The sequence below is a fragment of the Chlorocebus sabaeus genome, chromosome 12 (assembly GCF_047675955.1).
Source record: "Chlorocebus sabaeus isolate Y175 chromosome 12, mChlSab1.0.hap1, whole genome shotgun sequence".
In the NCBI taxonomy this organism is placed as follows: Eukaryota; Metazoa; Chordata; class Mammalia; order Primates; family Cercopithecidae; genus Chlorocebus; species Chlorocebus sabaeus.
The window spans coordinates 37886746-37911126 of NC_132915.1; the positions used below are offsets into that span (position 1 = coordinate 37886746).

At 37.9% G+C, this 24381-nt stretch overlaps 1 protein-coding gene across 31 annotated transcripts in view; it reads right to left on the bottom strand.

The window, feature by feature from the left end:
- PTPRD (protein tyrosine phosphatase receptor type D) overlaps nucleotides 1-24381 on the bottom strand; it is a 2332079-nt gene that overhangs the window by 311192 nt on the left and 1996506 nt on the right. For all 31 annotated transcript variants that reach the window (XM_073021577.1, XM_073021575.1, XM_073021576.1 and 28 more), the window contains 2 exons: nucleotides 14079-14224; nucleotides 10699-10840 (listed from right to left, as the gene is read on the bottom strand). In XM_073021577.1, the coding sequence (XP_072877678.1) occupies nucleotides 10699-10840; nucleotides 14079-14224 (288 nt within the window). The remainder of the gene's footprint in view (nucleotides 1-10698; nucleotides 10841-14078; nucleotides 14225-24381) is intronic.

The following is a 24381-nucleotide window of genomic DNA, read 5'->3' on the forward strand; positions in this document are numbered from 1 at the left end:
CTTGAAGGCAAGTGGGGGTAGTGTCTTTCCATCTTTTTATTCCTAATACTTAGCACACTTCCTGGAATACAGAGGAACAGAGATGATCATATGAATACATTCATGAATTAACACAAATTTCTTCTCATATATTGTATGCCTCTCCGAGACATGGAAGCAACATCTCCTGACATTTCTAATTTTAAAAAATAAACCTTAAATCCAGCAGTCTGCAAGAAAATAATATTTAGAAACTTTTTCCTTAAACTCGTCATTCATTCATTCCATCAACAAATTTTGGCTGGTAGCAGTGGCTTATGCCTGTAATCCCACAACTTTAGGAAGCTGAGGTGGGAGGATTGCTTAAGCCAAGAGTTCAAGACCAGCCTGGGCAATATAGCAAGACCCAAAATAAAAAAAAAAATTAGCTGGGCAAGGTGACTCATACTATAGTCCCAGCAACTCAGGAGAGTGAGGTGGGAAGATCCCTTGAACGCAGGAGTGAGAGGTTACAGTGAGCTATGATCTCACCACTACATTTCAGCCTGGATGACAAAATGGTACCTTGTCTCTAAAAAACAAAACAAAAAACACAAATGTTTACAGAAAATGTCAGGCACTGTGCTTACTTCCATGTGTACAGTCTGGAGCAAAACAAAGCCATGCCCTTATGGAACTTCTAGTCTAAGCATGCAACTAACTCTGTTTTTTAGGATAAAAGGAAAATTTCATCTAATTTTCTCTTAAGTATACTCCCCTATCACTTATGACAGAATGACGTTCAAATTTCAAATATTTCATGGATCCTATAATGGCCAAATGGTGGCATCTGGACCACATGATTATTTAGTGGACAAGGTAGCCTGACTTAAGGATTTAAAAAATTTGTATATTCCCAGCCTTAGAAAGATAATTCTGCCTGTGCCAAAAAATTCTGCTTCACAAATGGGGCAGTGCCCTTTAATCAAATAATTTGAAATTAACTCTTAATAATAATCGTACTGATCATAGTAATACTAGTGAGGATAATGATAATCACAACAACTCACATTTCCTGAGTGCTTAGAACTTTGGCTTTACGTGGATTATCTCCTGTAATCATCCTCTTAAGTTTAGGCAATAGGTGTTCTTATCTCCACTTGACAGACAGAGAGTGAAGCTTAGAGAGGTTAGAACATGTGCACACTGCCACAGAACAAATAGGGGAGTTAAGATTTGAACTCCGGTCTGTCTGTTTGCTGAACCTACACCCATAACTACACCTTCTGTCACTTCCTATACCAAGGTTAGTAACAGAAATAATTGAAAAAACAAAAGAAACAAACAAAAAAAAACAAGCAAGAAAACATTTTCTATTACCTCTTTCAATGTTTCAAGGATATTTGAAATTCTTCTGCTTCTTCTAAAATATATATCTAATGCTACATTTTCACAGAAATCATAAAACAGTTATAGATTTTTATATACTCTGTGACCTAGATGGCATAGAACAGTATGACAGTATCACTGTAGTTTGAGCTAGGCAGTTGAAGCAGCTGACTACCTGGACCTACCTAATGTATAAGCGTTATGAAGAATATGGAAATGTGTGTTAACATAACAATAAGCACAAATGTAAGGGGGAAAAAAGGATCTAAAATTCTTGGGATTGTATACTAGCATAGCACTAATAAATGATCTTCAGTCATTCAAAATAAATTGGTAATACTGTATGTTTTCAGATTGTTGTATCATCTTATTTCCATGTGAAAAGCTGTTTTTCAGTCCTTTGGATTAAGGACTATTTGAGAAGACACAAAAACTTATTTTCCAGTGTTCTTCACCCTCCCTTCCCTTCACCATAGCCATGTATACATATAACAAACACTTACCGAATTACTATGTGCCTAGCACTATTCTAGATGCTGGGGATTCGGTAGTGATGTGAGAGCCAAACCAGCTAGCTCAGCTTCAAAGAGACAATAAAGGGAGAAGGAAAGAAATTAACATTCTTTGACAACTTTATTGTTAGTTACTCTGCCAGATGATTTAATATACGTCATTAACTTCCCCACAAACAGCCCTAAAAGATAGCCAGGATCACCCCCAATCCTACAGATAGGAATTTAACATTCAGACTTCAGTAATGTGTCTAAACCCATACAGTTAGGAAGCACTGGAAAGTTTATACAAATTCATGTTTATGTAGCTATAAAGAGCATCTCTCTTCATTCCCTGTTTCACTGTCTCTGTAGTTCTCTTTCCCTTTGCCTCGACTTCTTGGCGCTCAATCACACTCTTCATCTTACAGTGGCCACTGAAATAATTATTATTTACTTTGTTCATTATATGTAAAGTAAGACTCATTCCTACCCAAATGGTCTCTTAATGCATTGTGCCTACAACCATATCTATAGATCCCTCTAAATATGTACCTCTTCATGCCACAAATATCTCTTGGGTGCCTCATAAATGCCAGGAACATTTTTAGGCCATGGAAAATTGTAATGGAGCTTATACACAAAGGAAGAGGTATACAGGATAAAAGTCTCAAGAAATAAAGAGTATAATTTCACATAGTAAAAAGTGCTATGAAGCAAATTAAACAGGTCATACATAAACACACTATATACATACTACATGTACAAAACATACATATATGCAAATATACCTCCCCAACCAGTTTTTGTATAAATATTGATAGTTGATAACTAGCTTTATTAAAAGCCATCGTGATTTTATAAGCACACACTTTTCTACCGTACTTAATTTTGTAGCTGACTGGTAAATGATAGAACTGTAGTTACCCACATAATTAAACAAATACATAAACAAACAGAAAGAACTATGTATGCCAATACTTAGAAAGGCAGAAAATATCAAAAAACTTTTCATATTGATTTTCTGGTCTCACTTATGATTTACAGCTTCATTTTTTAAATAGCTCTTTTGGTATTTATGCTCTAAGAAATACAGGATATCTTCTGGGAAAATACAAACTATGATCAAATTTTAAACCTGAACACAGATATCATCAGACATGTGAGAAAAATCTCAAAAGCGCTACACTTACGACCAAAAATCTATTAATTAAAAAAAATCTACTGTTAAAGGGTGGAAATAACATTTATTTAAAGAATGGATAAAGTTTAATAATCAAAGGTAAAGTTCTAAGAAACAAAAAAGAAAGGCATGGAAAGTTTTTACATATAAATTAAAACACAGCTCATTTTGGAAGATGACAGATAAGAGAGTCTTGAAATGCTCTATTCCCCGGTTGCCTAGTAGTTAAAAAAAAAAAAATCTTGCTATCTTTAATAAAATATATTAAGAATATGGGATGTGTGTCATCATAGTTGTGTTTAATGTGGCATTAATTCACAAGTCATTGTTTTTTTTAATAAGATATAATAAGTTACTTGCTCTTCTAAGGAGATATGTAATTAGGGCTTTGATAATTAAACCCTAGATGAGGCATTTGGTATATCTGTGCCCTAAATACCAATAAATTATGCATGCACAACTTTTAAAACAACATCTTAATTAGTAGCTTAAAATAAAACTAATTTGGAAAACCAGGATACTGAATTTTTAAAAATTGTTCAAATTTTATCAATGAAAGCCAACCAACTACCTCGTTTTAAAGTATAAACATCAATTATGAATGACTGTGATTGTTTGATAGATTAAGTGAAGTATTTTAGTAAACTCCTTTGTAATTTTCAGCTCACATAAAGATGGTCTAGGTTAAATTAATCACACGTTTTCTCACTTATTAGCTTTATCTCCTTAGCCAATGAGTCATGTTCCAACCTCATTTTCTTTTACTACTACTATTTTACTTCTACTCAATTCTGACCTACCATTGTTCATACCCACCTGTAATTGCTAATTTTACGTGTCACTTGATTAGGCAAAATATCTGGGGTGCCCAAATATTTGGTCAAATGTTATTTTGAGGGTACTGTCAGGGTGTTTTTGGATGAGACTAACATTTAATTTAGTCACCAAGCAAAGCAGATTGTCCTCCCTAATGTGGACAACCCCTATCCAATCAGGTAAAAGACTAAGGAGAACAATAAGCTTGAGCCTCACCTGAGGAAGGAAGAACTCCTCCTACCTTCAAACTGGGACCTCCATTTTTTTCCTGCCTTTGGACTCAATGTGAAACATCAGCTCTTCCTAGGTCTTCAGCTTGCCAGCCTTTGGACTAGAACTGACATCAGCTCTCCTGGGCCTCCAGCTGACAGCCCTGGCAAATCTTGAAACTTCTCAGCCTCATTACTAATGTCAGCCAATTTGTTAAAATAAGGCTCTTCCTATATATGTACATATTCTGTTGGTTCCCTTTCTCCAGAGAACCCTAATACACTGCACACACCTACCATCAATACTCAGGGATTTCCTCCCTAAGCCACTTTGCTCATGAAGCTTCTAGTTTCTACTTCTCTCTCAAGTTAGCTCTATCTCATAGACTCCTAAATATTCTTCATGCCTCAACCCAGTAGTGTCCTCACTCTCACCGTGCATCATCCATGTGGTATTCTGCACACTTTGCACCCGTGGCACTTCGGCACCTTTTATTTCAAATCATACTTGTCTGTCAACTTGTCAGCTGGAAGAACATTGTCCTTCCAAGACAATATCTTGTATATAAAGTAAGGATCTCAAGGGCTGAAACCCACTGTCACACGTAATGCAGCAGGGAAAATTTCAGACTTGGCAAAACTCAATGAAAATCTTAGTTGTACGACCAAGAACAAATCATTTCAAACTCTCTGGACCTTGGTTTCTTACATCCAAAATAAGTAGTAAACACCAAATTCCCTTCTAGCTCGATATTTCTATGGTTCGGTTAACAAGTTAAGCAGCAGTAAACACTCACATGAGTTGATGTTCATTTCAAAATTATTAAAAATAATATTGTAATGGGAAGTCAAAAGAAGAAAATTGTTCTTACTTAAATGCAGTGATTTACAAGTGTGCTCATTTTTTCTGAGCCCTTTTTAGACATGCGCTCAGTGTGGCAAAACAAGTAATGGTTCCAAGGAAGGAGCATGCATCACCAACATAACAGTCCTCAAAAGATAGATCAGAAGGAAAATGAATAGCCTCTCCTCACAGGTACACTTTCTCCCCCAAATTTTCAATTTTAATGTCTCCCCTTACTAGGGTCTCTCATAGACTATCCATATGGGCTTCTGCCTTTGTGACCACTGATACTCAAAGAATCACTGTTTTAAATTCTAAAGATTACACCAATGAAAGTCAGGAGTGTCTGTTCACTTAAAGTGGCTCTGCCCACCACCACCTTTTTCCAGCATGGAAATGCGGTACACAGGAAGGCTTTATCGTGTTGGTATCAATGTATTCCAAGTACTCAACTATTTTGTAAGCCTTTTCAAGTAATCTTCAGTCAGTACCATAATTGTCAGCACGTTTGTTCTGTGGTGGCCACCCTTCCTTTTGTTTCAGTCTTTCATAAAAATCCTTTTGTGTGACACTCAAGCAGCTGTGCTTTGTTCTTTAATGTTCCTAGCCTGGATCTCCAGCCGAGACCACTTTATAACATAAACGGCAAAGTACCATTTTCACAGCGGGGACAACTGTGTTCATCTTCAAAAAGAGGCATTAATAAAATGAGACTGTAATGAACATGCTAATTCTGATCACAGGGTACTGCACAATGGCAGAGATAGTTGACTGCCTTCTCCCTGAAAGATTGTAAAAGTTGTATGTTTTTTTTTTTTTTTTAACAACTGCTATAATGGCTTAGGTTTTTTGAAACAGACATATTATGCAAACATTTCTCTCTATTTCCCATTGCAGCGCCTTCTCTGTCTCATCCAACTGCTCACTGTGTGTTTTACTATCTCAGTAACAGTCACCTTCAGGGAGCAAATTTCTTCCATCTTGCAAGAACTGACTTGCTGAAATAGGCATGTCAGTGAATCATGGAAAGCTGGAGAGGGGTGATCTGAGTGATCTGATCGCTAATCTGAGGCCTTCCCAATGCATATGAGGCAAAAAAAGAAAAAAAGAAAGAAAAACAGAACAAGGAAGTTAACAGATTTGCTTAAGATGCCACAGTTATTTTGTGACAGAGCTAAAGCTGGAATTCAATTTCCCAAGTCCTAGACTTGGGTACTTCACATGTTATCTTTTGTCCTCATGGTGATAATTCACAAATGATATATTTATATGTAAGAGTAGATACTCACACATAAGTATCACTTGATGAAATATATTTGCTAAACTAGGTAACTAAAATGCCTCATATCTGGTAAACTAGCATTTTTAGACAATAATTGTACTGTAGATATGTTCTATGAACAAAGCTTGTTCCCTATGAATAGATAAGAGAAGCAGTGTTATATACCATACCCTGTTCTGTTGTGCTAGTGGTGGTGGTGGTGGTTTGGGGCAGTGCTATTTGAGTCTAAAAATAATCTACTAAGATTTTTTAAATGACCCATTACATGCTGTTTGAGATAAGAGCAAAATGTGTATTTTCTGATCACTTTCCTAAAAAAAAAAAAAACACCTCTAAGTTCAAGAAACATGATGACATTTAGCCAGATGCTTAGATTCGAAGTTGATTAAATGATTCTAGAACTTTGTCTTAGAGAAGAGAAGTTATGTAAGCAAGAAGAAATAATTATTGATGTCTTTCCTCTTGCCCAAAAGAAACAGGTACTCCTGGACTCTTACTAGAAAGAAAAGTCTATGGATGGTGATATCTCATTTTCCCTGGCTAGTGATTGATAACATCTACCAGAGAGAATATTTTCATCCTCAGTTATCACTGCATAAATTTGTATTACATGGTTTCCTGCTGATATCTTTAGTCAGGAAGAAATTGTGACCAGCAAACTAAAGAAACAGACAGAACCAATTCCATTTGGATGATAATCCCTGTTCTTACAAACACTCTCTGTGGTCATATGCTTGCTCTTCACTGAAAGCCTGTTAATTCACTGTCCTTAGCAGCATTCCACAATTAGTTAAGGCACAGCCCTTAACTGCCTCAGTACATCCTAAGGCCTTCACTTAAAGTTCTGCTTGGGATGGGAAAACACAAGTATAACAGATATACTCAGCCTCCTAAAGTGTTATATCATTAGGGAGTCAGTATTTTATTGTGTTTCCATAGCCAAGACAACTTAAAATCAAAATGACTTGGAAGACATAAGCCCCACATTCACCTCCCCCTTCTCCCATTGCTTCTTCCATGAACCACATTCTACGGTATAGTTAGTTGTCCAAATATCTTATTTCGGGGCACGTTCAGCCTGAGCTTGCAGTTATCTTTACCTAGTGAAACATAGTTTTTAAGAGTAAGGGTAATTTGAAACAAGCTACAAAGGGAAACTTGTTCTTGAAATGCTCCCTTCAAGGCACCTGGGTGGTCAGGGTATTAGTTCGATGTCTTCTTGATTAACCATACGGGTCAGATGTTTGACTCTCCAATTAATTAGTTTCTCTAGTAGCTTGTGTGACATAAATGAGTGATCGTCATCCAGTTCACTTAGACAAAACCCATCATGAGAATTGGCACATTTTTGGCATTTGTCAGTAAAGCAGGGAAAAAGTAAATGATCCATGTGGACGAAATGGGAATCTAATGAGGGCCACTGGATGGAAAGTGCAAAGTGGTCTCCATCTACTGCAGAACAGAGTGCCTGAGTGTCCGCCAACATGATTTGCAAGAGAAAGTGAGCCTAAAATGTCACAAAGCTCCTCAACTGCGGTATAAACCTCTTCACACACATTTATTTAGGTGTTCATGATGTTCAAAGTCTATGAAAGTCAGATTACACTGGAATATTATTAAAGACTACTATTAATAGAAATAACAATATTTAGAAGTTTTAAGCAAACAGTGACTCTAAGAAACAAAAATAATTTCCATCCATATTTATCTCGTCCTAAAAGGATATATTTTTGTATTCTATTTTAAGATTATGTTTAGACTACTTTTCTGTCATACAAAATACTTTTGAGTTTTTCTCATGAAAGTTCTAAAACTGCTAAATGTAGTCTTTAAAAAAAATAGAAAGGGTTAACTACTCAAATCATAAATTTTCATACAAATGTACTTACACATGACAGATGTTCACATAGAAAGTTGAGACCATTTTAAACATTTTTTATGCATTTGTTTTATATGGGGACTAGCTGTATAAAAGCAGAGGAGATGATGAAACTCCAGCCAGCTGAGAGGCAGGAAAACATTAATCCATGTGAATTTCTAAGTAAAGTGATATTTTCCTCCAACTTTTGTTAATGTCTTCATCGGATGCATAAAGATAAGTCAAGCACGTGACTGCCACTAATTCCTTTTAAGGAGTTCAAGGGATTTAGAAAGTGAAAAAACTCAAAAACGTTTAAGAAAAGTTTTATCTTATCGTACCTTTTTAATATACCTTCTATACGATGGCACTGATTCTAAACCAGGTAAATAAACGGAGATTAAAATTTTTAAAGCAGATGAACAAATGAGCTAGATTTTGCTTCAAATACGAACACCTGAAAAATGACCACAATTTTCAGACAAGCTGATGTGAACTATATATGTATATTCAGCAATATGTATACGTTCCATAGTGCATATTATAGCACATATAAACATAGTCTCTAAGATTCGTGCCAGTTCTAAAGTCTAATTTCTAACTCCTATTTTTTTTTCCCTAATGTCTCATTCTCGCCTATTAGACCATTCGTTCCCTTGCCTTTTTAAATATTGTAAACATGTTATTTTTAAAACCCATTCATACAGTTCAATTACCTGTAGGTCACAGACTGTGATTTCCACCCTCGACATTTGGGCTTACTGTTGCTCGCTGGTGGTAGCTGACTTGACTGCTTCAGAACTGGTGCTTATTAACCCATCTGGGTATGAACGACCTTCTCTAGGGTTGTGTATCTGGATTATCTGAATGTCTCTGTGGGGTGAGTGCTATCATGGGTGTCTGTTGTACACTCTATGGGATTCACTGTTTCTGACCAGCTTTTGTGTGAGAATTGCACAGTAGGAATACTAGAAATCTCACTTGTAGGCAGAAAACTGATCTTAGTCTCTGTTACTCCCAACTTATTTTATATAAGTATGTATCTTGCTGGAGTGTTAAAACTCCAGCACTAAAGCATATGGTCCATTATGTTATTATCTTGGGTTATTATATTACAATTATCTTTTGTCTAGGAAATCCCTCCTTGTTTTTAGCAACTGGAAATTTCTATTTCTTGTTTGCAAGCCTAATTATGCTTTTAATTTTATTTTCAGATACTTTCTCAACATTTCTAGGCGGTGGTCAGGGAATGGGAAACTTCCTGCACCAACTTAGCTTGTCATAACAGCCAGAAATGTAGCTCAAATCTGACTTGTCTGTTTTAAAGTAGCATCTGTTACCTGCATTTAAAAGATATATACATCCAATTGTCAATATTTTTCCTGTAACTTAATAAGGTGTTTATATTATTTCAAACATATTTTGTATATGTAAATAATCTCATTTGCTCAGCCTCTTGAATTGCTTCTTTGTGTGTGTATGTGGGGTGTGTGTGTGTGTGTGTTTAGTTTCAAAACCACCAGGTAAATTTGTCCTACATTACTAATTACTGCTGGCCTCCAAATAAATAAGTTCTTGACAATATCAGTAGGGTTTACCTCCTTGGAAGAAACCAAGATGTTTATAAAATCAAACTCTTTTATTTTATAAAAGATATAATGTAAATCCATCCCTCCATGGGGAAAAAAAAAAAAGAAACAGAAGAGAAATGTAGTTAATCTATGTAAGTTCCTCTATGATTCTGATCCTTTCCTTTCCAATTTCCTTCATCTGAGGAAGGTCTATTCTCCTCAATTTTAGAATAGAGCAAAATACAACAAAACAAAACAAAACAAATGAGTTGTGTGCAGGAAAGAAAGAGATAAAGGCACAGAATAGTTAATCTGGAAACGTCAACTGTGAGGTGCCTAATCGGGAATGTTCGTATCTCTACACAGAAGCCTGAATTAGAGACATACAACACAGTCTTCATCACTAGCTTTATTTTCCAGCACTCCCATTGTAAAGGAAGTCTACAAACTGAACACACTGTACTGGAGATTTGGCAACTCACCCTGTGCTTTGTCAAATTGTGTAAGCAACATTGTCGGAGACAAAGAAAGGGATTTGTCAGCCCAGTTATTTAGATCAATATATGTTGGTTTAAGAAAGATAACAGACAAATAAAAAACGTATTTTTTTTTTTCACATAAAACAGGTGTATTTCTTATACTTGGTTCTGACCAATTGCTTAAGGAAAGTTCATCTTTAGGCTGAGGTTGTTTCTTTACTTTGCAAATATCAATGTCAGCTATGGTAGTTGTAAAAACGTAGCTGCTGAATGCGGTATGAAAAATCCATGCACGAGAAATGCCAACATACAAAAGAGTACCATATCCTGTTTCCTTTCTAGATGCTCTGCCAAAAATCAAAATGGTATTTGGCATTTGAAATCAATGCCTTTTTCAGCTTTTTTACCCCTGATTCTCCCCCTGAACTCTAGTTCTATTAAAACCCGTAACTAGAGAAGGTATTCACTGTCTAATGAAAGTTCAACTCTTACAAACATTTTATTGAACTGCATTTCCCATTTAAGCATCATCACAATGCTAGTCTTTTTAATGATGCTACAAAAAAGATACAGAATTGTAACAATGACACAAAAAACAACCTTCACTCAGGCACTTACCCCGTAAAACTGTGAGTCTGGTGGATACACTTATTTCTCCCACATTATTTGAGGCCACACATTCATAAATGGCCTCATCCCTCGGAGTCCGTAAGGGTTGTATTCTGAGAACTGATCCAGACCCATCGTCAAACTCTATTACCTATTAGAGGAAACAATAGCTGTCACAGGTGTTGTTACAGTTGTCTACCTCTCAGCTAAAGCTCTCAATGCAGTGGTGGATCTGCCATCAGGCTCATAATAAACTAGACATCATTCTGAAACTGAATTTTGATATAGTGGTGAAAAAATATTTGGTTTAACTTAAGTGAATCTTCTACTGAACAAGGAGAAAGATATGCAACTACATATACAAAATATGGAGATTTCTAGCCCCTACTAAAAACTACCAGGGTTTACTCATTAAAATATTTCAGTATGTGCATCTAGGGCAATTTTATTCTATTAATTTTGCAAGGGGCTTGCAGCTATGATCGATAAACTTCTCAAATTATTCTTTCTCTGACAGCACATACACAAATGTGGATTCATTCAATAATGAGACTGTAAGGTGAAGAATCAATGCACACCACCACAGATAGCTCTGCTGGTTTAAACTGTCTCATCCTGAACAGTATAGATGGGCAAACCATAAAGAAAAACTGCATAAATCTAGTACTTAGGCAGCCAACGAGACAGCTTTCACAACCCAAAAGCCTGAAGGCGTGCATTAATATTGCCATAAATCATTTCAGTATTTGTTCTAGCTTAGCATTTTCTGCATTTTTAGAGCATTCTTGCTATAAAATGGAGGCTTGCTTCACCAGACAGAAAATTAATGTCCTAAACACTAAGCCTGAATTCACCATCATTAGGAACTCTTCTGTGAAACAGTTTAGTGACACTGATAATCCTAGGTACTTGTTAGCTAATTCAAGTACCTCTTTAAAAAAAAAAAAAAGAAAGATGATACTAACAAATATGTATAAAATACTATGGCGTCTCTGTCTTTTCTGTAACTATGCTGCATTCCTTCAGCTGTTCACTGAGAAGCTGTGCCTTTTTTTTCTTGTATTTCACTGTGAATATTCCCATGTGCCTAAATTATGAATAAACTCAGATTGCCTTATAAATAAATTTATGGGATGCTTAATTCCAGATATTGTGTGTGCATGTGTATATTAACATACAGAAAAAGGACATCAACAGTTTCAAAATATGTCCACTTCAATCTTTGTGCATTCCATTTTTGTTCAAAATTCACATAAATATCCAAAATGGCCCATTTCTCAATGCACTACAGTTTATATTCAACTCTATAAAGCATACATTTTAAAATAAATCTACCATGCATCTTAGGAAAGAAAAGTTTCATAGTTTCATATTGGAAGCTTTGTTAAGCATTCCATAATTTTAAAAAAGTTATGATCATTTTATGATTTAGTGTAGGAAAAGGTTAAAGCAACTACAAAACCAATTTAAATGTTGACTAATTTATTAATAAATGTCACTGTATGTTTACATTTGTGAACTATTTCCTAGATTTAGACCTATCCTCTTACAACATACAATATACCACACATTACAAGCCAGTGATGTAATTTCCAGTTTGAAAATATCCAGTATTGATTGCATGCCTGTCATGGACCAGACACCATACTTAGCACTGGAGATAGAAGAGGGAGCAAAAACAGTCACCATGTACTGCTCTCATGGGCCATATAGACTAGTGAAACCATATATATATACACACAAATTATATTATAATATAATATATATAACATATTAGTGTTAAATACATTAAAGATTTTCAACCCAGGACTTGATACAGTTTGATGAAGCTGCTTTGTGTAAAAATAATTTATTTACTCCCAAGGTGTTTATATATGGGGAATTATGTACTGAGCAGAGACCATACTTTGAAATATTTAGTATTATAATTTAATTTTTGTTACATGATTTTGTCAGGAGTCATTGTCATTAGTAAGCGTGATGTCAAACTTCTCTTTGACAAAAAATTAACTTCATTTAAAATTCTTTAAATGTGCAGCAAAGATGAATACATACATCATTTTCTACATGACATAGGAAACATTTTCCAAATATTACTGAAGATACTATTTTTTAATAGTATTTAAATAAATACTATTTAAGTATTTAAATAAATTATATTTCAATAATAATCAAGTATTTGATTTTCAGACATAATTTTAAACTTCTCACTTGTAAACTACAATCCAATTTCCATGGTGAAACGTAATTAATTAGGTTCTCTATACATTGGAACCCCTGATCAGCCTGTGAGTTCCTATGAAAATAAGTAAAATAAAATTGTTCTGAATTTTGTAGTTGTTATATTTCTTTTAACTAGAAATTGCCTTTAATCTGCCAAACTGTAAATTAGGTCATGAAGGAGATTAGAAACTCAGATAAAAGGGAGGTGAGTTTCACAATTTCAGGCAGTTTAGGGGTACTAGTAGCCCCTAAAATTAAAGCTACCCTTCTCATGTCTTAAATTATGGGCATGCTATTGTGTGCCTCTCTGGGTAGCTTTCTGTACGTCTTCTTGCCTATATTTCTCCTCCAGAATGAGCAAATTTCTAAACTATAAGCCTTCTCACAACACTCAAAAAAGAATCTCTGATTTATGTTTCACCATCTTCGGTGCACTGAGCTCTCTTGAATAAAGAAAATCAACTTCTTCAATAGGCTTCTCTGTAGTATCAACCTGTTTGGGTATGTTTCTTACAGAATAGTACTTTAAAACACTAGAACAAATTTCTCATTCTAGTTCACACTACTCGTAAAACATAGGTGCGAGGGGCAGTGGACCACTTCATTTGCTGCTCAGCATCCATTCCCATTCTTCTTGGGAACAAGGATTTAAATTTCCTTTGGGAAAACACTACTCTTTCATTCTAAGCCTGGAATTGGATGGGACAGTTCTCATTCCCAGGACAGAGGCAGATTCTGATTGGCTTAAATTAAGTAGGCTACACTGTCCGCCTATCCACACAAATTTTCTCTGGGATGAACAAGTAATGTAATAGAAGCCAATGGGATGAGAGGTTTCTGGAAGAGACAAGCTTTCATACATCCTACAAATGTGGTCCTGTCAGGATGCAGAGTTCTATCTTGCAACCTGGGGATGAAACTGACAGATTGATCCTAGGAATACTATTGAGCCCTGGCACAAGTGGGAACAAAAAATCAGCCCTTGAACCCTCAAATGTCCTTTTTTAAAAAGCCATTTAGAGTTACATTTTCCATCACTTGCAATGTAAGGAATACCATATATCAGTGACATCTTTTATCAGAGTAAAGCAAGCCAAGTAACATAGAAACCAAAGACAGAGCAGATACATTCTTCCCCCAGAGAAACAGAACAATGGACCTAATACCTCAAATCTCTGATTGCTGACTTTCTTTCCTTTTTTGTTCCAGACAATTTTAGGTCTTGGGTCTCCCGTAGCTTGGCAGATGAAAGAGGCAACTCCGCCAGAGACCCCTGTCTGATCAACGGGTGTTCGTGTAAACCTTGGAGGTGCTGAAATAAAAAATAAACACCATAGTTAAATTGAAAACTGAAACACAGACTATTATCCTACTACCGCTGCTCTCCCCACCATCCTCAACCACACCACCATCAAGACACACATTTTTAAAATGTACTATAGGATTACAAAATTAGAAAAGCAACTTTTACTTTTGGGGGTAGTTTAAAGGGGAAGGAGGTAACTTCCTGGTCAAGTTAGCTGTTAGTGCTTTTATTGCTGAAATCTGTATTAAGGTAGAGATCCAATAACATCCGAAAAGCAACATCACACATTAATTTTTATTATCAGTATAAAAAAAAAATCCAATTTGTCCTCTGTAACAAAATGAGCTCATCAATCAAAGTGAGTAAAATTTTAGCGCTTGCTTTGATGCCACTATCAGGACACTGCCAGAAAGCAGTATTGCCACTGCTGAGCTATTAAAATTAGTGACATTTAAGAGAAATGCTAGGAAATTTTAAAGAGACAAGAAATATAGCCCTGAATTAGAAGGTTTGGCAAGAAATAGAAATAGGGGAAAATGGTAAAGTGACTCTCTAACCCAGATATGGTAAGCTGTCTTACTTGAAACTTAGCTCAACAATTTGCATAAAAGAAGATGAGTCAAGAAGCCTCCAAAGTCACAGCAAACCAAAGGATATTTTTATAGAAAGATGTAGACTTAAAGATTACCAAGGCTAGAAGGATAGACATTGGAAGCTTGTTCAACATCCTCCAGCTCCTTTAAATGTTCCTAACATTCTTCCTCTTTCCTTAAAACACTTATTTTTCATCTTGCATTGCAAGATCTAGATAGCTACCATGCAAGAATGATATAAAATGTAAATGAATATTTATGCACAAAGATATTCATCATATCATTTGTTTAGCAAAAGAGTATAAGTAGTTGAAATAAACAGTATGGGAATTCTGTCAGTGAAATAAACTATGGCATGAAGAAGAAACATCATACAAGTAGTAAGTATTATAAAGTCTGTATCATATCACATGAGAAATGCTGATGATGCCATAATCAGCCACGAAAGCCTACTATAGAGTTGTATGTGGGGATAGCAGATAATGAAAAATGCACACACACACAAAGAACAAAGTAAATGAAAACACTAATAATGGTGTTCAGGAGGAGGTATTTTAATTATTTTTCTGACTGCTTCCATCTTTTATACTTCCTTGAATTCTTACAATTATGTCCTGGTTGAAAATGTTTCAAAGCCCCAAAACATTCTGCTGTTTCTTTCTTTTTTTTTTTTTTTAATTAAAAAAAAAATCCCTGTTACAGATTTTCTCTTCTCTCCTACTGTGTTCTAGTTACATGTCATTGAAAAGTGGCTTTAAATAACCACAGCTAAAATTGATTTTGAAAACAATCCTCGGATTATAAAAAAGAAAAAAGTCATAACAAAGTTCGTTCTTCTTGGCTCATCACCAGTATTTTCTCTGTATTGATTTCACGTTTCCCACATGGTGTTCCCATTGGCTTGATGGTGTATTCTAACTCTGTTTGGTTTTCTTGGAGTCAAGGAAGCTGGATTCCTATCTAAGCTCCACCATTATGTATATGGATAATCTTGGAGGAAAAAAAAAAAATCACTCAACTTTACCATTTCTTGGTATGACATACGAAACACATTAATTTACAAAAATGGCAAAACTATGACATATGAAATAAATTAATTTGCAGAAATTGCTTCCAGTTTCAAGGTTTCCTAGTTTTACACATTATTTCCAAAGGAGGAAAGCTTAGGAGAGGCATATTTGCAATGCTGGTCCTGGAGAATGAATTTCCACCTCATCAGCAAATTCAACTTGTTGGTGATCCTGGAACTGGGGGCCTGCTTATGATAAAAAATATTAGGAAAGCAAAACAGGCTCTAACAACCCGGCTAGATATCACAACCTGTAGCAACAGAGACTAGATGATTACTAGGAGCTGTGGGAAGTACTTAAATTTTTTTTTTTTTTTTTCTTAAGATGGAGTCTTACTCTGTTGCCAGGCTGGAGTGCAGTGGCACAATCTTGGCTCACTGCAACCTCCACTTCCTGGGTTCAAGTGATTCTCCTGCCTCAGACTCCCAAATAGCTGGGACTACAGGTGCACGCCACCACGCCCAGCTAATTTTTGTATTTTTAGTAGAGACAGGGTTTCACCACCTTGGCCAGAATGCTCTCGATCTCTTCACCTCGTGATCCACCCGCCTTGGCCTCCCAAAGTGCTGGGATTATAGGCATGAACCACCATGCCTGGCCTCGAAATAATTTATTTTTCTTTCTTTCTTTTTTTTTTTTTTTTTTTTTTTTTTTTTGAGATGGAGTTTCATTCTTTTTGCCCAGGCTGGAGTGCAATGGCACGATCTCGGCTCACCGCAACCTCCGCCTCCCGGGTTCAAGCGGTTCTCCTGCCTCAGCCTCCCGAGTAGCTGGGATTACAGGCATGCGCCACCATGTCTGGCTAATTTTGTGTTTTTTGTAGAGATGGGTTTTCTCCATGTTGGTCAGGCTGCTCTTGAACTCCCGACCTCAGGTGATCCACCCGCCTCGACCTCCCAAAGTGCTGGGATTACAGGCATGAGCCACCGTGCCTGGCCAAAATAATTTAAAATTGACTAACAGTGAGAGGATTACAAAATACTATACATTGATGTCACTTTTCTGGAAACAAATGAAAACTATATTACAAGTTTTTTTATTTATCTTTCTGCTGTTTCAAACAATGCAAATTGATAATAACTACTTGCTTGTCAATATCCAATGGAGAAATTATAATTATGCAATGAAAATTTCTAGGGGATTTCCCTAGAAAAACAAAATGCATAGCTGTATTAAATGGTACAATACTGTCATTTTTAGCTACCTTCCTTTTCCTGTCCATAGCCTAAAAACTGTCAACCCTGAAGGGAAATCCATTGTAAGAGCCCAGCTTCCCATTTAAGTTCTGTTTTGAAATTTCTTGCAAGAGCATGTGAATACAGCGAAGGGCTGCTGCATAAAATAAGTGTGTACTATTAGAAATTAAAGAAAACTAGAAGCAGGATACCCTTTTCCCTGTAACTGGATATTTTTTAAAGGATACCATCACATTTCTTATCCCAAAGAATGAAGAAAAGTTGGCAATTCTGACAATCTGCAAGTAGGTAACGGATGCTTGGGTAAGTGCTTCCTCTTGCCATGTAAGGACCTGGGTTAGAAAGCTCATCTGGAAACCACCGTGGGTGAGGGCATTAAACAAGTCAAATTAAACACAGAAATCTTATTTCTAAATGGAATGCAGAGAGACAAAATTCCTATACACTTGGAGAATAGGTATGAGTGTCATCTCAATGTTTTCCAGGTATGTTTCTCGTTTATCTTCATTTTCTGGTCAGGCATTGAAGTTTTTTGTTCGTTTTCTGAGACAGGGTCTTGCTGTGTCATTCAGGCTTCAGTGCAGTGGCACAATCAAAGCTAACTGCAGCCTCAATCTCCCAGGCTCAGTCAGTCCTCCCACCTTAGCATCCAGAGTAGCTGCGACCACAACCACACACCACCATGCTCGGGTAATGTTTTCATCATTTGTAGACATGAGGTCCCCCTATGTTGCCCAGCATGTCTTGAACTCCAGGGCTCAAGGATCCTCCCGCCTCGGCCTTACAAAGTGCTGGAACTACAGCTGTGAGCCATCATCACACTCAGAGGAGTTTTCTTGTAATATTGACAAGTATAAAAATATGCCACCCAGGAGGGAGAGGTTGCAGTGAGCTGAGATCGCACCACTTCACTCCAACCTGGGTGACAAGAGTGAAACTCCATCTCAAAAATAAAAAATTTAAAGAAAAGCCAAAGAAATGACCACTGGATGTTACTGTAGGATTTTATTTCCGGAGATCAAGTCAAGTAATGAAATTAACCTATTGAACTGTGGAAAATTTATTAAAATAACCAGTTAGAATGTTTTAGGATCTGGAACTATTTTTCTAATTTCTACCACTGTAATGACTTGATACTCTTCCAAAAAAAAAAAAAAAAAAATCCTGAAAAGGGTCCTTATTCTTTGAAAACAAGAAAATAAAATTGATCACACTACAGTTAAAAACAAATAATTTCAGGGGCTTGTACACAGAAATTGTGTAAAAAAAAAATACACACACACACACACATATATATATATGAAAAGACATTGGTCTCACTGACAAGAAAATCATGACTTTCCCATGGGACCCAATGTCAATTTTTCTAGATTTGCCCACGAGATCCAAACTACAAAAAGGATACATGTCATTATCCTATGATACAAAGTAAGACTCCAGATAATATAGTAAAATCCTTTCACTAAGCATGGGTGGTGCATATATAATCATTTTTGCTGGTCAAACTCTCAGAGTCTGTCAATGTTAGGCAGCCAGCCAAAGGAAAGATATGAGGTAGAGAGAAGGCTAAACTTAATAACCCCAACAAATGCTTGAGGCAAGTAAAAATCTTTATTCTCAGAGGGATGTAACAATACACATCACCCACTTCCCTTCTCCATATCTCAGTTTAATAAAAGGAATGAGATGAATCGTCTGCCTTATTGTGTCATGGATGTTGTCCAAATTTAAGCCATGCTCTGAAGATGGGAAGAAAAGGAAGAGAATTCAAGTAAAGCATAAAACAAGGGTGTCTACTAAAAAGTCACAATATAGGACAGACTAAGATTCAAATCATGAAAATCTCTACTTTTATTCCATGAGATACAACCATCAGTATTATAGGTAGTCTACAAAAAACAGAAATGTCAAGTGCAGAAAGATGGGGAGAAAGGCATTAGAACTTTCCAGTCACCATTACTTAGAGAGGCATCCTTCCATTACTGCTGTAGCTAATCACCATTGCCATCTACCTGAAGCTGCCGATGCTGCGCTGCAAAATGCATTTGTGCTCAAGTTGGTTTTGACAAGTGAGGAGTATGATCTTTTATTAAACTAATGCCAGGTACTGCACAGCTCAAATTACTGTTCAACCCAGAAAGTCTATTTTCTAAATGGAAAGCAGAGAAGCTATGCATGCATATGCGTCAGAATAGAGGCATGGCTGATATTCTAGAATGTGTCTGCCAGGCTCGCTTGCCATTTTCAAAGGCTGTACATTCTCAGGATGCATTCACAACACAGACCTGGCTCCTGGAATTTAGTAGAATATTATTTGCTACACAACTCAGGAGGAGCCACAAACTGCACACTGATTTTTGCTTTTAAGAAGTTAGATTGTTTCTTAAAGTCTAACAATGCACAGTATCTTTGAACCTAATGGTTCTAATATTTGGATGCCATATCATGTTTCAAGTTGCTAGGCACTCTGAAGACAAGGTGATGAGCTCAACGTACACTTACAGCTATTAAACGTACGGAAGAGAACCAACCAAGACCAGCAAACTGCTTTTGTCTGTCCTTAGCAAACTGCTGTACTGAGAGCAAAATCCTCCCTTTAGTACACTATACTAAGTAGTGCTAGATGTTAATGGGGGAGAGCCATTGAAGTCCACCAGTAACATTCATAGATGAATGGAATTTATGAGAAATTCTTAAAGGTTAAGTAGATAACTCAGGGTTGAGGTATATGATTGGCCAACTGAGAATCACTTAAAACAGATTCACAGAAAGGATCACATGCTACAAAAGTGAAGAGACAAAATGAGGGTGCCATTTGTCTAATTTAATTCTAATTAATAAGCTGCTTCTGTGGACATCAAGAAAATATGTCACATGGGGAACAAAACTAACAGCATGTAACTAATTGGCTGTTTCTTTTAACTGATTAACATTTCCTTAAATAGAGTGTTTTGTTTTTAAAGGGCTATTTGTCATAACAATGTACTTAAAATTTTTAAAGGGGAAGGTTTGTATTGCTGTTAAATGAGACAGGGAGAGAATGAGAGAATGTTCAATGGGAACATGCAGGTACCCCTGTCTTTAGGAATCTGCTTCCTCCCTAAAAAGTGCCTGTAGAATTTATGAGGTGGTCAGCTGAAGTCATCTCTGATCTTTCTTTCTCTGTAAGTGTCAGGATGAAAGCTCTGAAGGAGAGCTCAAAAACAGCATCTTTGGGGTCCCGTGGGAAATGCAGCACACAGCAGAAGAGTGAGGGGTGGTTGTAAAGGTAATGGCCTGGTCTGAGGGTTTGAGGGGAAGGAGTTACCATGGGGCTTTACATTCCCTTTTGAGCCACAGCAAATCCTATTGCCACTTTCGCAAACATGGGGCAGCCAGAGTTTGCGTGGATGATAGATCTTTGTTATAATTAGCTTCATTTTCACTGGGACACAGGTAGTGACAGACAACCTGCCTAAGTCAACAGCACAACTACACCAACACACAACAAAAGGGAAGGAGGTCCCAGAGTTGACGTATCACTGCTTAGGAGGGCGAAAGCATGGCACAGATACCATCTGGGGTAGCTTCCACAGCAGAGGCTGTATATGAACCAGGGCCTGTGGGGACACTGAATCTGTCACATGAAATTTGAACAGAGTCACCTGTTGACATCTGTGGTCAGGATAGATCTTCAAAATCAAAAAGACTTTTAAAAAAAATTGTTTATGGTATTTCTTTTTAAATACAACACCCAAAACAACCTGAGTCTTAAAATTTGATTTAAGAAGCCTTACACTTTAGAATGGAATAAAGAAATAACTGCTCCTTGAGTTCCATGCACTAGACTAAATGTTTCATATATCTTATATACGATGTTTTCAAAAAGTGTTGCAAGATGTTATCATTACTCCTATTTTATAGATATATAGAAAGCTTTATAGTAATAGAGGTATTACGGAGGGAGGGAGGGAGGGAGGAAAAAGTATGAAAAGACAGCAAGAACGAGTCACTGAGGTTAAGAGTGAGTTATGAACTTCTGATCTAATTGTGAACCCCTCATGATGGCAGCAGCGACAGGCCATGTGGAGCGGTCACTGCCATCATACTGGCTGCAGGTGGGCTGCCTCGGGGACGCGGGACATAGGGGACGTGGGGCATGGGGGTCCCACCACCACCACTGCTGCCTCTGCAGCCGCTCCTGCCACCACTGCTCACAGCTCTGATCTCAGAGCAGAGCTGAGGCCGAGTCCAGGTACTGTCAGCCTGACTGAGTGTGCCCATGTTGGGGCAGCACTGACACACCGGCCCCTTGCCGCCTCAGCCTCCTCCAGACTGTGGGCACTGACAAGGGTGGAGGGGAAGCCGAGCAGGAGCTGAGGGCAGCTTGGGGCCTGCAGATTCCCCTTGGCGTGAGCAGCCTGGGTGCCATGGTTGGTGGCAGGAGGCAGACAGGCTCCTGGGCAGAAGAGGATGGACCTGGTGAGACCCCACCTTCAGGCCAGGGAGGGCCTGAAGTCTGAGTGCTGGGCTGTCAGCCCCACACATCAGAGTGGGAACTGGTGGAGCCTTTTCTGGGACCACCCATGGCTGCCCATGGACCAGCTGGCAGGCACTTCCTCCCCTCTGAAGCCCATAAAGTTCCAGGCTCAGACACAGCAAAGCAGATGATGGGACAACCGACTGCAAAAAGGCGTGACCCTCAATGTTGTTAGTTGAACACTTGCTGGAATGACCAGTTGCAGAGAGGAGCTACCCTCTCTGATGAGAACTGAACACTTGTTGGGAGGACTGCTTAACAGAGAGGAGCTACCCTCTCTGCTGGGAGGTGAACACTCCAGACAAACTACTTAAGAGAGAGGAGCTACCCTCTCTGCCGGGAGGTGAACACTCCAGACAACCTGCCTAAGAGAGAGGAGCTACCCTCTCTGCTGGGAGGTGAACACTCCAGACAACCTGTCTAACAGAGACGAGCTACCCTCTCTGATGAGAACTGAACACTTGTTGGGAGGACCTGCTTAACAGAGAGGAGCTACCCTCTCTGCTGGGAGGTGAACACTCCGGACAACCCGCCTAACAGAGAGGAGCTACCCTCTCTGCTGGGAGGTGAACATTCACCAGGACACATGGAGAGAAGATGCCCACTATGGGTCTCCTCTGTGCTGTCCTATTGCTCAATAAAGCTCTTCTTCGTCTTGCTCATCCTTCACTTGTCTGCATACCTCATTCTTCCTGGTCACAGGACAAGAACACAGGACCAGCCAATTGGTGAGGCTAAAAGAGCTGTAACACAAACAGGGCTGAAACACGTCCCTTGCTCACCACGTTGCAGGCGAAGAGAAGGAGAGAAGAGCTGTGGCCCTTTGAGGACCTCAGACCTGGAAGCTCCCCAAGCCAGGGCTGTGACTCACTCTTTGGGGCCTTGTGGTTCCTATTATCTCCATGTTTCCAGGTGTCACTGCATCCCCCAGTGCCAGCCAGGGAAGCTGCCTGTGGTGCACCTGGTCCAGCCGCTGCCTCACGGAGAATGGAGAACCAGCAGCCATACTGGCACCTGGAACTGCCCATCCCATGGCAGTGGCCAACATATCTGACTGTGCAGTGGCCAGATCCCGTGCTCACTCACACACCCCCTGCCATTCCATGCCTGACTCACAGTCTCCCTGGAAGACATGGCATCCAGGCCGGTAGTGTGAGCTGAGTGCAGCCTGCCAGGCCAAGTGGGCAGAACAAGCTCAGCGGGCCTGAGCAAAACTTGGGCAAAGGTGCCACTGGCCATAGAGGTTTCTGGCCAGGAAAGCAACACCCCAAAGATCTTGTAACACTCATATTTTCGCTGTGCCAAATTGCAAGCTAGAAAATGATAAAGACTGCACAGATAACATATCTCAACTTATTAAATATTTTGAAATATCTTTTATGTAACTATAAAATGTATACTGATTGCTTTCTCAAGGGATTGGCAAGTACTCTGTGCCATACTACAGCAATTATTTTTCACTAGTTAAGTGAGACACTTCACCCAGAATATGCTGTGTATAAAAGTTCTCTTAAAGTGTAATATCATCCCAGGATAAAACTGAAATCAGAGATCACGATGTCTGACCAACAGACAAAAATCAAGGTCGGAAAATTCATAAACAAATCATCCAAATTTCAAGTTTAGCAGGGTAGGCTATGTTAGTATCATTTTACTTATACATTTACTTTGCTCATGATTTAAAAAGACAAATACCTCAATACAGTTCTTGACATTGATTAGCCCTCTTCCCTTTCAAGACACAATGACATATTTCTATGCATGTCTAACCATTAATTTCATTTAGGCCTCAACTCTCAATTCCTTTGGAATGACTACTAAAGCATTTCCCATTTGGTAGATAGATATCTATGCCTCTGTATAACTACTAATATTTAATTTGTCAAAGGGCTGATAGGCACACTGGCAGACAGGAACAGAAAAGGAGAGAGAAGAAGAAAGGGAAGGAAGAAATGAAGAGAGAAAGAATAGATTTAATTTAGTGAAAAGATTATCTCCAACTTGAACTTTCTATCAATGTTAGGTTCTTATTTCTAACTGCTTGAAAGATTACCTTCCAGCATCTCAAAATTGTTGTGTTGAAGACATACCATGCCGTTTGCCTTCCCAGTCCTTCTCCTCTTACTGAGTGTTCATTTCTGTTTTTGGCATATTCACTCTCCCATATACCCCACCTAACAGCCTCAGTCTCCTCTTCTGCCTTCTCCTTTGCCCCCATTACCAATCAATTATTAAGTTCTATTGATTTATCACTAATATTTCTTGTCCCTCGTTTTTTGTACCCAAAAACAATGGCCATGGTTCTGTCTTAAACTGGACATTAGAATCATCTGAGAGTCAAGAAAAAGAAAGAAAGAAAGAAAGAAAGAAAGAAAGAAAGAAAGAAAGAAAGAAAGAAAGAAAGAAAGAAAGAAAGAAAGAAAGAAAGAAAGAAAGAAGAAGGAAGGAAGGAAGGAAGGAAGGAAGGAAGGAAGGAAGGAAGGAAGGAAGGAAGGAAGGAAGGAAGGAAGGAAGGGAAAAGAAAAGAAAAGAAAAGAAAAGAAAAGAAAAGAAAAGAAAAGAAAAGAAAAGAAAAGAAAAGAAAAGAAAAGAAAAGAAAAGAAAGGAAAAGAAAAGAAAAGAAGGAAGGAAGGAAGGAAGGAAGGAAGGGAGGGAGGGAGGGAGGGAGGGAGGGAGGGAAAGAAAGAAAGAGAGAAAGAGAGAAAGAGAGAAAGAGAGAAAGAGAAGAAAGAAAGAAAGAAAGAAAGAAAGAAAGAAAGAAAGAAAGAAAGAAAGAAAGAAAGAA